Source organism: Enoplosus armatus, chromosome 10, assembly GCF_043641665.1.
Source record: "Enoplosus armatus isolate fEnoArm2 chromosome 10, fEnoArm2.hap1, whole genome shotgun sequence".
NCBI classification, from domain to species: domain Eukaryota; kingdom Metazoa; phylum Chordata; class Actinopteri; order Centrarchiformes; family Enoplosidae; genus Enoplosus; species Enoplosus armatus.
The window spans coordinates 14,823,014-14,834,254 of record NC_092189.1 but is presented as its reverse complement, the minus strand read 5'-3'; the positions used below and the strand labels follow the sequence as shown (position 1 = coordinate 14,834,254).

At 40.6% G+C, this 11,241-nt stretch overlaps 1 protein-coding gene across 2 annotated transcripts in view; it reads left to right on the top strand.

Annotated features, from left to right (window-relative positions):
- Positions 1–410: 410 nt before the first annotated feature.
- The window catches only part of dlg3 (discs, large homolog 3 (Drosophila)), a 76,059-nt gene continuing 65,228 nt past the window's right edge, over positions 411–11,241 (top strand). For both annotated transcript variants that reach the window (XM_070913528.1, XM_070913525.1), the window contains exons 1-3: positions 411–450; positions 1,508–1,639; positions 7,489–7,574. In XM_070913528.1, coding sequence (XP_070769629.1) covers positions 411–450; positions 1,508–1,639; positions 7,489–7,574 — 258 coding nt within the window. The remainder of the gene's footprint in view (positions 451–1,507; positions 1,640–7,488; positions 7,575–11,241) is intronic.

The window sequence follows — 11,241 nt, the reverse complement described above, 5'->3', positions numbered from 1 at the left end:
CAGATAATCTAAGCTAGCTGCAGGGGGGCAAATATGTGTAAATATATTAATATTGGTATTACAGTGTCCCAACGAGGCTGAGCCACAGGGCCGTTTTTCCATGAAGGCGAGGCATGTGTGTGAGGGGAGGAGGAACATGTCAAGCTCTGGGGCCGTTTTGCCCAAAACTTCTGGAAAGTTGACGTGAAGTAAACAATCTCTTCTTGTCACATCTTAACCTCTGTCTGTGGGTGTGGATCACCGCTGACCGCTGCAGTAACAGGCGGGGAGTGTCCAGCGACCGGATTTAAAACTCTCAACTCTTTAAATCTCACTTGTTTGTGAAGGAGAAGCGACAGTTCTGCTTGTGTAATTATCCGGGACTATTGCTGTAATTATTTTCTGCTAAAAACCCCAAAACTGTAATCTACATGACTTTTCCAGTTGGCCACAGCATGGTGCACAAGTATGGTAAGTACCGTTAACGTAACGTCTTCATCACCCTCACGTGCCAAAGTTTTGCAGTAAATATCGGAGAGAGTTAAAGTTTTTAGGTTACTACCAGCTCATTGCTCCATGAAAGTGTTTGCCTGGGATTTCACCTTCCCACCAACCTCACTTGAGAAACACACTTTTTTTGACCTACGGGAATGAAAAAGGTAAAATACTGTAACTGGAAATTGTGCAACTTCCGGGCATCTGTTTACTGTTCTGATTTTTTTCTCGATCAAAATGTTCAGGATCAGATAGGAAACTGTGAAGTAGTAGATTTACCTCCGTGATGTGCATCATCTCTCTGCTGTGTTCCTCACCACCCACCGGGTTCAAAAACCAGCTGTACAGTCGTGTTGCAAGAGAAAAAGACCTTTAATGTGCTCTGTAGGGGAATATAACAGCAGTGCTGCATTTGTGTATAAGTCAAATATACATCATCATTATTATTGTTATGTGACATTTTTCTATAAAATCCTATATTTGTGTCTGGGCACTCTATCTTCTGTGACTTACCTGTATATTTGTATAGTACATTTGTAGTGTTGCATTAGCTTATTGTTGTTCTCTATAGATTTTAGAGCTGAAATGTATAATCGAATAGTGGATTGACGTAAAAGTAGTTGGCAACAATTGTGTGAATCGGTAAAACGTCTAATTTTTGAAGGAAAAGTGGCACAAATTCACTGGTTCCAGCTCCTTAGATGTGATTTTCTTTTCATCTTAGTCTTCTATTATAGTAAACTGAATATCTTTGGGTGTTGGACTGTTGGCTGGACAAAACAAGATATTTATAGACATCACCAAGAGCTCTGGGAACTTGTAATTGTAATTTTTCAATATTTGCTGACAAGAAACTTGTCTGTCAAGAAAACGATTTGTAGAGTAATTGATAATAAAAATTAACTGCCTTTTAAGAGCAATACGATAAATATTCATTTTCATCCCAGTCCACAAGCATATTATTGATCCTGTTAATAATGTGGAGGTTCTCTGCTGCTGTTGTTCTGAGACACATATTTATTTTGTGAGGCAGACACAGATCGAGCAGTGGGACTGCTCAGACGCTACCAGGCCAACCTGACCAGTCCAGAGGAGCAGGCCCTGAACACCAGCGTGGGCAAAGTGTCTGCCATCTTGGGCAGCCAGCTGTTCCAAGCCCTTCTTGGTAAGAAAAACACTGTAAAACTGCTTGTTTCTGAAGAAGGGAGTCTTTCAAAACTCTGCCCTCTAGCTTAAATTACATCAGAGTTTTCTCTATGTGGACTTTATAAATACATTTTCCTGTTCACGCCTCCTTCTTTCTGAGTAAGGAAGAGTAAGGAAGATGGTTTACGGCTTGTTTTTCTTTGGTTTGCTACACTCAGTTGTCATACTATATCAGTCATTTGTTTAGTTTAGCTTATACACTCTGATTTGTGTTGTCATGTGATTGGCTGCAGGCAGACACAGGATGTAGACAGGGTCAGGTTGTATTCATTTATATGGGATGTTAACTGAGTCTAGATGTTTCCCAATTAAGCCTTATGAAAGAGGCCTTTCAGTTTCCCTCACAAAGGTTTGCTGTATAACCCCCCCGCCCCCCGTAACATACTCACACATTGTAATGAAATCCTAATAAAGCCACACACAACACAGTCTATCTATAGACTGAGTTGTTATAAGCTCAGACTTGTGAAAGCACATTTCTCTCCTCCACTTGCACTGCTCAGAATAACTGAAACAGTTGATTCACCATTACCAGCTAGCTATAGTAATCTACAGAAGCTGCTGACTAATCCTGAAGTGTGCACAGTCTCTCTTTTATATTGTCACTATTATTATGTGTAACCAGCTACACCATCATGACAAGTGTGTTTTTGGAAAAGAGCTCAGGGAAGCCAATGTGAATCTTAACCTCAGCTCCTTTTTAAAGCAGATAAAGCACATTACTTCAGTTTAACCAATGGTTGAGTGGTCCTTCTAATTACCACAGCCATGTTATAATGATGCTTGCCCCTGGGTCTGCTGTTGCTACTGCTGACCCACTGCTGCTTCACTGCTGGGGAGCAGAGGGGGAGGGGCGGCGGCTCAGGCAGCAGTTACCGAAATACAGTATGACGGTTTTAACCAGTGATGTATCTGAAGCGATACCGAAGCCACTTTTATCATGTTTCTTTTTGTTTGTCAGAAAAGCTCAGCACCATTTTAACAGAAAACAAATCTGAATGATATAAATTCGTAGTTTGTAGTGCAAGGTCAATGCAAGTTTCACGGGTGCAGACCGGATTTGTTAGTGTTTTTGTTTGTTGTGTGTCAGAGGTCAGCTGTGGAACATCCCATCATTCAAAGTTCATATGTCAAGACCAAATATGTCTGGTAGGTCCCATTTCAAAGGCTTCTGCAGCAGAGATACGCAGCCCTTTTTCAGCCAAATACAGGCAAAACTAACCACATTCCCGTCATCCTTAGCTTTACTTCACGTTTAGCGCTAATTAGCAGATGTTAGAGTGCTAAACTAAGATGGTGAACATGATATATGAATATGATAACATTATGCATGGTTGTCATTGTGGGAAATGTTAGCATGATTATGTTAGCATTTAGCTACAAGCACAAGTCCAGCCTGACAGAGATGCTAGCATGACTGTAGTCATGACTCTCAGTCTTGTTATAGGTCAGTTATATACAAACTGACCTGTCTATTAGTCAGCTAAAAGCAACAGTTAAACTAAGAAGAAGTTGCATCTATACAAGACCTTTGCTAACCAGTAACCAGTGCCTTGCTCAAAGACGAAGTGTCCTTGAGCAAGGCACTGGTTACCTCTGGTGGGACTTTAACTTGTATCTGTCTTTGAAGGAGGCAAAGCCATAAAAAACAAGTCAAGTCTTGTCTACTTCTCCGTGTTTTGGTACTGTTTTCCATGATATGTTGAGAAAACATTTTTATTAGATATTTGCATTAAGTAATACTCATGTGCCTCTGCAGATTACGTGAAAGAGGTTTAAAGAATGTATCTATATAATAGCTTGATGCTATGCATAATTTGAATCTAGTAACTACTGACATCAGATGTACCTTCTTATTTATTTTAAGTGAGGGAGACTCAAGAGAGGATTAGTTTTCCAAATCAGGATTCCAAACATTCCTCACAAAGAATGTTCAATCAGGGCCGAGCCTGCCGACGGGAAAATAAACTGCTCTTGGCTGCCATGCCAAGCCTCCTCCACAGCTCTCTCCCGGCTCTCTGGATCATCTGCGCTGAGTGTGATGGTAGAAGAAGAAGAGGCCTGTGGTCAGTGTGTCTCAGGTGCAGGGCTGATGAGGCTTCGCTCCTCATTCAACATGTGGTTCTCATCATGAACGGCAGAGTGGAGGAGCAGCCGGTCCACAGCACTAATAGCTATACAGTGCAGTATAAACATTACTCATCCTCTTATCCTCTCCTGTGATGTTTGGCTTCACATGCTCAGGGCCATGTGAACCAGTTCACTTGTGTGGAGAGATCTCTGAGCAGAGCTGACAAAACTTTTGGTGTTCAGATTTACAAAACAGGAAAGTTTAGCTTTTTCTACAATCTGAAGACGGTGATCTGCCAACATCACAGTGCAGTATTTGTCTTTAATAGATCTCTTAAACTTTGATGCGACGTGGGAAGTAAAGAGGTGTTTGATGCAGTGTGGGAAGGTTCAGTACTGGCCACTTGATTGGATGTCTGCATGGTTGCACAGTCACGAACAAAGGTTGCCTTAACTGTGCACCCACCCTTTTGTTCCAACATAAACATGCAGTGGGAGGCATGGGGGGGGCTGTTCACAGGGGGCACACACACAGACAGACACACGTTAAATTACAGAGGACCCTAAATGCTCGGGGATTATTTTATTGAGGCAGAGACAAGGGGGTGAATTGTTTGCCCTGCCTTGAAATTGTGACCTAGTTTTCTGTGAATGTGTTATTCTAGTGAGCTGTGGGTTGCTCATCATCATGTAAAGAACCAGGGGCACATTCTTTTTTTTTTTGTATGATTCACCCAGGCAGGCAATACAGAGATGACTTCAGTCCAATTGAATAGGTACATGACAAATAGATGAGGCCTACAACACACACAAACACGCAAATCCTGCACGCAGTCTTTGTAGGATGGGGAGAAGGTGCAGGAAAACCCCCCTGTGACTGTGACAAAGAGGCTCAGAGCTCCGACCAGGCCATCCCAAAATAGTCCCAACATCAAAAAGAGATCTGGGAATAAGTCCTGTGAAAGAGACTTCTGGCTTGGATTATGTATTTTGTTCCATGGCGAGGAATTTATGTGGTCTGTGAGGGTTGGAACAGTTCAGAGATTTTTTTGTAAAGTCACAGATGTAAAAAAGAAAACTCTCTGTACTTTGTGTGACTGTGAATCCTGATCTCAAAACACTTCAAGACCTGATTGAGCACTTTCCTCTGTTTTGTTACCTCTGCCAGGAATAGATGAGCGATGTAATTAGAAGTGTTATTTGTGTGAAAGCAAGCCAGGTGTCCGGGATGCAGCTGAAGTGCAAATCCTGCAAGACTTAACAGATGCAACCTCTTCAAGGCTTATTGAAAGCTGAACTAAACAGTGGTTTTATATGAACAAAGGGTCTGTTTTGGTTCACTCTCACTGCTCTCATCAGCCTCGTGTCCAGCCACAGCAGCAGGCTATCTCTGATAAACCCACTGTACACTTCCTGCTCAGCACCCAGTGCAGCTAAAGAGCCAAATATTTCTCCAAACCAGACCTAAAAGAAGAGCGAATGTTAGACTAACATTTGCCAGGTGGCCAGAAACACAACTCCATATGAATGCTAATGTTTGTCCTTGTCTGCTTGATGTGTAAATAGGCAAACTTTTCACCATATCAACTTTATAAGGTGATATGTTATTTAGAACCCCCTTAGTGGCAAGAAAAAGATCAATGCAGGAAGAAGATAGAAACCAAAACTTAATACCTTCATTTTGAGCTTGTAGAAATGCACAATACACTCTAGTTGTATAAAAACACTTTATACTGTAACTATGTTATAGTTTAATACATTTCATATTCTGTATGCCAGCAGTAATTTTAAATTACAAACACAATGAAATATAGCAACAATAATATTGTATTCATGATTTCACAACCATTTCAGCTCTGAGGATTTCGACATGAAACCTCCCCTCTAGCAAACTACTCTGCGTGATGAGTTGATTTATGGTTTTGGGACTCATGAAGATGCCTTTGTACTCTTTGAGCGATAATGCAGACAGTGTAAAAGCAGAGTAGCTCATTGTGTAACTGAAATAGCAATAAGGAGGTTTACTAGTGTCATTGTGGGTATTTGTGTGCATGTCTGTATGTAAGTGTGTATACGCAGGCAGGCCTACAGTATGTGTGTGTCTGTGTGTATATAAGAGTTTGTGTAAGTGAGATTGCTCTTTAGTCAGCTGGGCAACAAACTCCTCTGCCCACACATGGCTTCACTCCTCCACATTCAGACACAGTGATGAGTCACATGCTCCATTCTTACACTTTTGTTCTCGCAGCGTCTTGTTGGGACATACTGACTCTTATCTTTCTTGTCTCACACACACACACACACACACAATACAGAACTCTGTTTGAGTCTCTGTTTCAACAAAAGATGCACTTTGTTAATAGAACATGTTTTAAATGTATTCAGTTTCCCCGGATGTCCTTCTCAAATGTGTCTTTGTGGGCCGTCTTGTCCTGACATTGAACTTTGGGAAGTTGATGAACTCTCCGGCGACCTCTTTATGTCAACAGCGCAGTAGCCAGGCCTGCGTGTGACATCAGCAAAATTGTCCCAGTGCATTCTCATCAAATGGCTGCCACTCAATAGGTGACCACAGGACATGGGCGTGTAATGAGCCAAGAGGTGATGAGTGGAGACGAGAGGAGGAGTTCAGTATGAAAGGAAAACTTTAAAAGAACGGAGGAGGAGTTGAGGAACACGTTGAGCAGCACTTTACACATACAAAATGCAGGGACAGCATACTGTTTTCTCTGCCATCTTTGAAGAACCTGACTAAATGACTAAATACCTGTGAAATACCTGACATTCCCACCAGGCTCAGCTGTACTTTGTTTTTAGTGCTAATTAGCAACATACTAAAGGGAAATGGTGACCATTGTAAACAGTATGCCAGCTAAATAAACATCAGCATGTTAGCTTTGTCTTTGTGAGCATGTTAGCATGCTGACGTTAGCATTTAGCTGTGGCTAAGGACAGCCTCACAGAGCTGCCAGCATGGCTGTAGGCTCTTGTTTTCTTGTTGATATTTTTTTACGCTCTTACACTCTTGTTCACCTTGTGGCATGTTATTAAATATGTATATGAAAAGTCACATTCCTTTCTACTGCTCATACAATCACATTACGTTTGAAGCATCATCTTACATCCCTCATTGTGAAAGTTCAGGAAATAACTTTGATAAAACCAATCTTCCATTTCTACAGCGCTCAAATCAAAGCATGTCACAGGGTATGAATTGCCCGCTATTCAACAAGGGGGCAGTGTCTACATTTATCCAACATGTGTAGGAACTCATTCACCCTCACTTTAAAATGGAGCTTCAAAGCAACGATGCTGGAAATTACCTACAGTGTAATTGATCTATGATGGTGTTAAAAGAAAATATTTTGTTTGTGATGCATGTTGTTCAGATAGTATGAAATATTATAAGGCCTCTTAGAGGCTGACTTGATGATTTGCTCAGTCAGTATCTGAGTCATATAGTTCAGCAACAAGATAAGAAGAGCACTTTCAAATGTGGAGACATAACTTCCATGTAAACAGACGACTCCCACGGCCACGTTTTCGCCCAGCGCTTCTCCCATCTCCCAATGTGGCTGTGATTGATCGGTGGATTATTTTACACAACCAAAGCAGTGTACTTTAGAAGGCTGAGAAGTTATGATCAAGAAATAAAGAAAAAGCGCTCACATTTAACGCTTGTAATTATTCAAGTAAAAAAAAAAAAAGAAGCTCATTATTGTTTTTTTCTTCTCACAGATATTCAAGAGTGTTACGAGGTGACCTTGCAACTGAACAAAGAACAAACTGTTGTGAAAGAAGACAGCAGGCAGGATGCGTGGGAGGTAATTTTCCTCCTTCACATTATAGATTGGAGAAAATATGCTTAATGTTTACATTGTGTCTGGTGTCGCATGTGCTGTTGTGTGCTGTGCTTTGCCTCCTGACTACGCAAAGGGTTACTAGGCAGCCAACGCAAGGTGTCACTACCTGTGTCCCTCGCACTCCTGTGTGGATAAAATGTTATCATGAGTCATGGCGGCCGTGAGTGAGTGTCAGCAGGAGGAGGAAAAGTTGGGGGGGGGTAGAAGGAGAAGAGGAAATTAAACCGAGTCAAAAGAGCGCTGATTACCATTTGCTCATCAGTGGGCTTCTCTCATGAAGTCAGCCAGTCCTTTCAGTATAACAAGTGTTTGCAGTCACATGGTTATTTAGAATACTTTGTAGTAAAACAACAACTGAATTGAAGAGAGAAAAGCTGCATTTTGTGTAGATTTAAACCTTATTCAGATGTTTATTGAGGAGCATCACAGACTACACTGGCTATATGTTAGAGCAAGTCCACGCAGTGGTTAAAAATATGGATAATTTTGTCTGTAGTTCCATGTCACTGATGTCCTAATAATCTCTTGATGCGTAAGAACCCCTGGCTTCATATCACTTGCATGATTTAATATTGCCTCATAACTTTCTTTCAGCTATGCCAAAATGTTAATGAAATTGATCTTTGGCTGACTTGTGTAGCCCATTAACTGAACGATCTTGGCCTGTTATTTTTTTTTTTTTAGCAGAGATTAGAAAAACACTATAGCTTCTGCTGAATATCTGTGTGTGTGTGTGTGTGTGTGTGTGTGTGTGGTTATTTGTCTGCAGTCACACTGATGCAACCTTAGGTTACGTGCAGTACGTGTGGGTGATGCTAAAAACAAAAACATGATTTCAATTTCAGCACAAAATTTGAAAATGTAATTGTAAAAAAGTGATTTAAGGCACAATGGCCATCTTTGATCCACTTGAACCAACAAATTGGATTATTCCGCTGAAATATTAGACTAATTTTATCAAATTATGTGTGCCTGAAAGATGCCTCACAGACCCTTAGCTTACTGTTCTCATTTATTATCCAGAAGGGAACAAATGTAATGCGACTGGTAATGTAAAATGTATTGGTCTGTATTCAATGTGTTTATAGGTGTGCAAACCGTTTATTGATATAATATTAGCAGTTCCTTTCAAATACACTTTAACACCACAGAAATGGGAATGGGCACTTACCTTGCCTTGACTTTGAGTCTTGGTAGTGTTGGAAGATTCACTGTCAACTCCAAAACACTTCAGAGGTGAAAAGAGCCCACTTGAAATCGGTTTTAAAGCTCTTCTCAGTTTTAATATGTCACAGAAGCTCTTCAGTAAACAGAAATATATCTAGAGACATCCAGCATGCTGACCAAGTCTCTAAACAATTGTTCCATAGAAGAAGCTAAAAGTATCTGCACAAGAAAAAATACAAAACAAAAACCAGGGCAAATCGCAGATATCACAATTTTGATTTGGGGTGGAGCAGAAGTGTTCCCTTTTGTTTTTCTTGAAAGATTATTTTTCAGCATTTGGCCTTTATTTTACAATTTACAGTAGAGATGAAGACAACAAAACATGGAGAGAAAGAAAGACATGACATGCAACAAAGATCCCTGGCCCCGGTCCCCTGCAGTGGTATGGTGCACGTCTTAGACCAGGGGGCCTCCGGGACACCCCAGGTGGTTCTCTTTGTTAAAGTAAGAGGATCAGGAAAACTTGGGTGCAGCTGTGGTGGAGTCAGATGTTTTCTTGATGATCTACTGAATTGTTTAACTGTGACATTGATTCCAGATTGTGTCTCACTGCCCATTTGCCACCTATTTGCCCTGGAAGGGGTTTCTCTCTTGTGTGATCCTTCACAATACTTTTCTTTTACAAATGAACTGATAGCTTCATTGTTTTCTGACACAGACCCTGTTAAAATGTTGTGTACCATTTCTTATTGTTCATAACACAACTTCACCCAAACCTTTAGCTTTGAGAAACTCGCTACTCTGCTGCAGCTTTTTGCTGGTCTTTAAAGGATTGCTTCACATTTTTTAACAAGTGTATGTAAATAAAATAGTCACATGCCCATATGCATGTTGAATGTTATTAAAATGACAGAAATTTGTACTAAAAAGACTGTAAGCTACATAATAATGCCACCCTGCATGTTTGGTTGAGTGCATCTATACTATATTTCGTACATAGCCCAATAAATCGATTGTGTTTTGAAGTCATGTATAGTGCAAACCCCTTTTCCGTATTTTTAGGCCTATAATATAAAGGGGATAGTGAAATGACACAATTCAATCCACGCATGGGATAAGAACTTTAATCTAACATTATTCCTTCGTGCTTAACAGCCCCTCCCTCCAGTCAATCACTTAAAGGCAATATGTTTTTGAAATTCATGTGCTAAGTCTGAACTGGATTATGTACGGTCAGTTGAACAGGGGAACTGGTCATTTACTAGACTGTATTAAATGGACGCTTTAGTGCAGAAGACTGTGTTGTCCAGTTTATGACTGCTCCTCAACACATAAAGCTTGAGTGAGGGACATTACTGTCAACAGAAAGGATTCTCATGCATTTGAGTGCAGGACAGAGCAGGGAGCATATTAACAATCTATTGTGATTATGCAAGGTTTAAAAAATAATGGGAAGTCAAGTACCCCTTCATCTGCAGCACCGTTCATGTTCCAGATGTGTCAGTTTGAACTGATTTAAAATTGGATCATATTTAACACTATTAGTTATATAAAAGTGTAATGATAATAAAAGTAATATAGTATTGTTACAATATTTTTATACAGTTGAAAAAGGTCGACGTTTCGGTCAGTTTGATCTAGTTTGCATTCGCACTACTACTTGAAGAGGCAGAAGCTGATTCTTTCAACCGTTTGTCCATTACCTTTAGCTAGCTATCAGTACTTACCATATAATTATAACCATCTGTCTGTCTAGCTCAGTTTGTGTTGCAGTAGCTGTTTCTTTGCTGATGCTAGCTTATCACCACTGTGATGGGGATGAAGAAATGTTTTGAACGCCCGCACTCAGACAACTTCTGTTATGATATCATATTGTTATAAACACATAATAAAACAGAAATACCATCACTGACAGTCATGTCATGGTGACTGGTCCATGACAAGCTGATCCCAGAGCTGTGCGGGAGAACTGATCTAATTAGCTCCTCTATGTAATAATTGGTCTATGTTTGTCTGACGGCTGTAGAATGAAACCTGTCGTGTCCTTTCTGCTCTGTCAGTCCCTCACGCTGTATATTATATTATAAAACCGGTCATATATTTGTTAAGATACAGGTAAAGTTGATCACAAGCAGCAGATGTCAATACACACAACGTAACTTATTCCCACTTCAGGTGTAGACTTTGGGTGTATAAAGAGAACTGGATACAGTGTCGGTGCATGAAGCCAAAAAACTTTCACTTTCGGCTATAAAATTTACCGGATCTTCCACATAGCCTCCACATCTGTGCGGCCCATATTAAATTGGCCTTAAAAGCCCAGCGCACTTCCTGGGGGCTTGGGGTAGACAGGAAGTTAAAATAGCAGTCGGTGCACTTCGTTGTTGCTGAAACACATGAGGTCAGTTGCAGTGCCATGTGTTCATAGTCCGTCCCTCCCATAGTAGAGACCTAAACCACA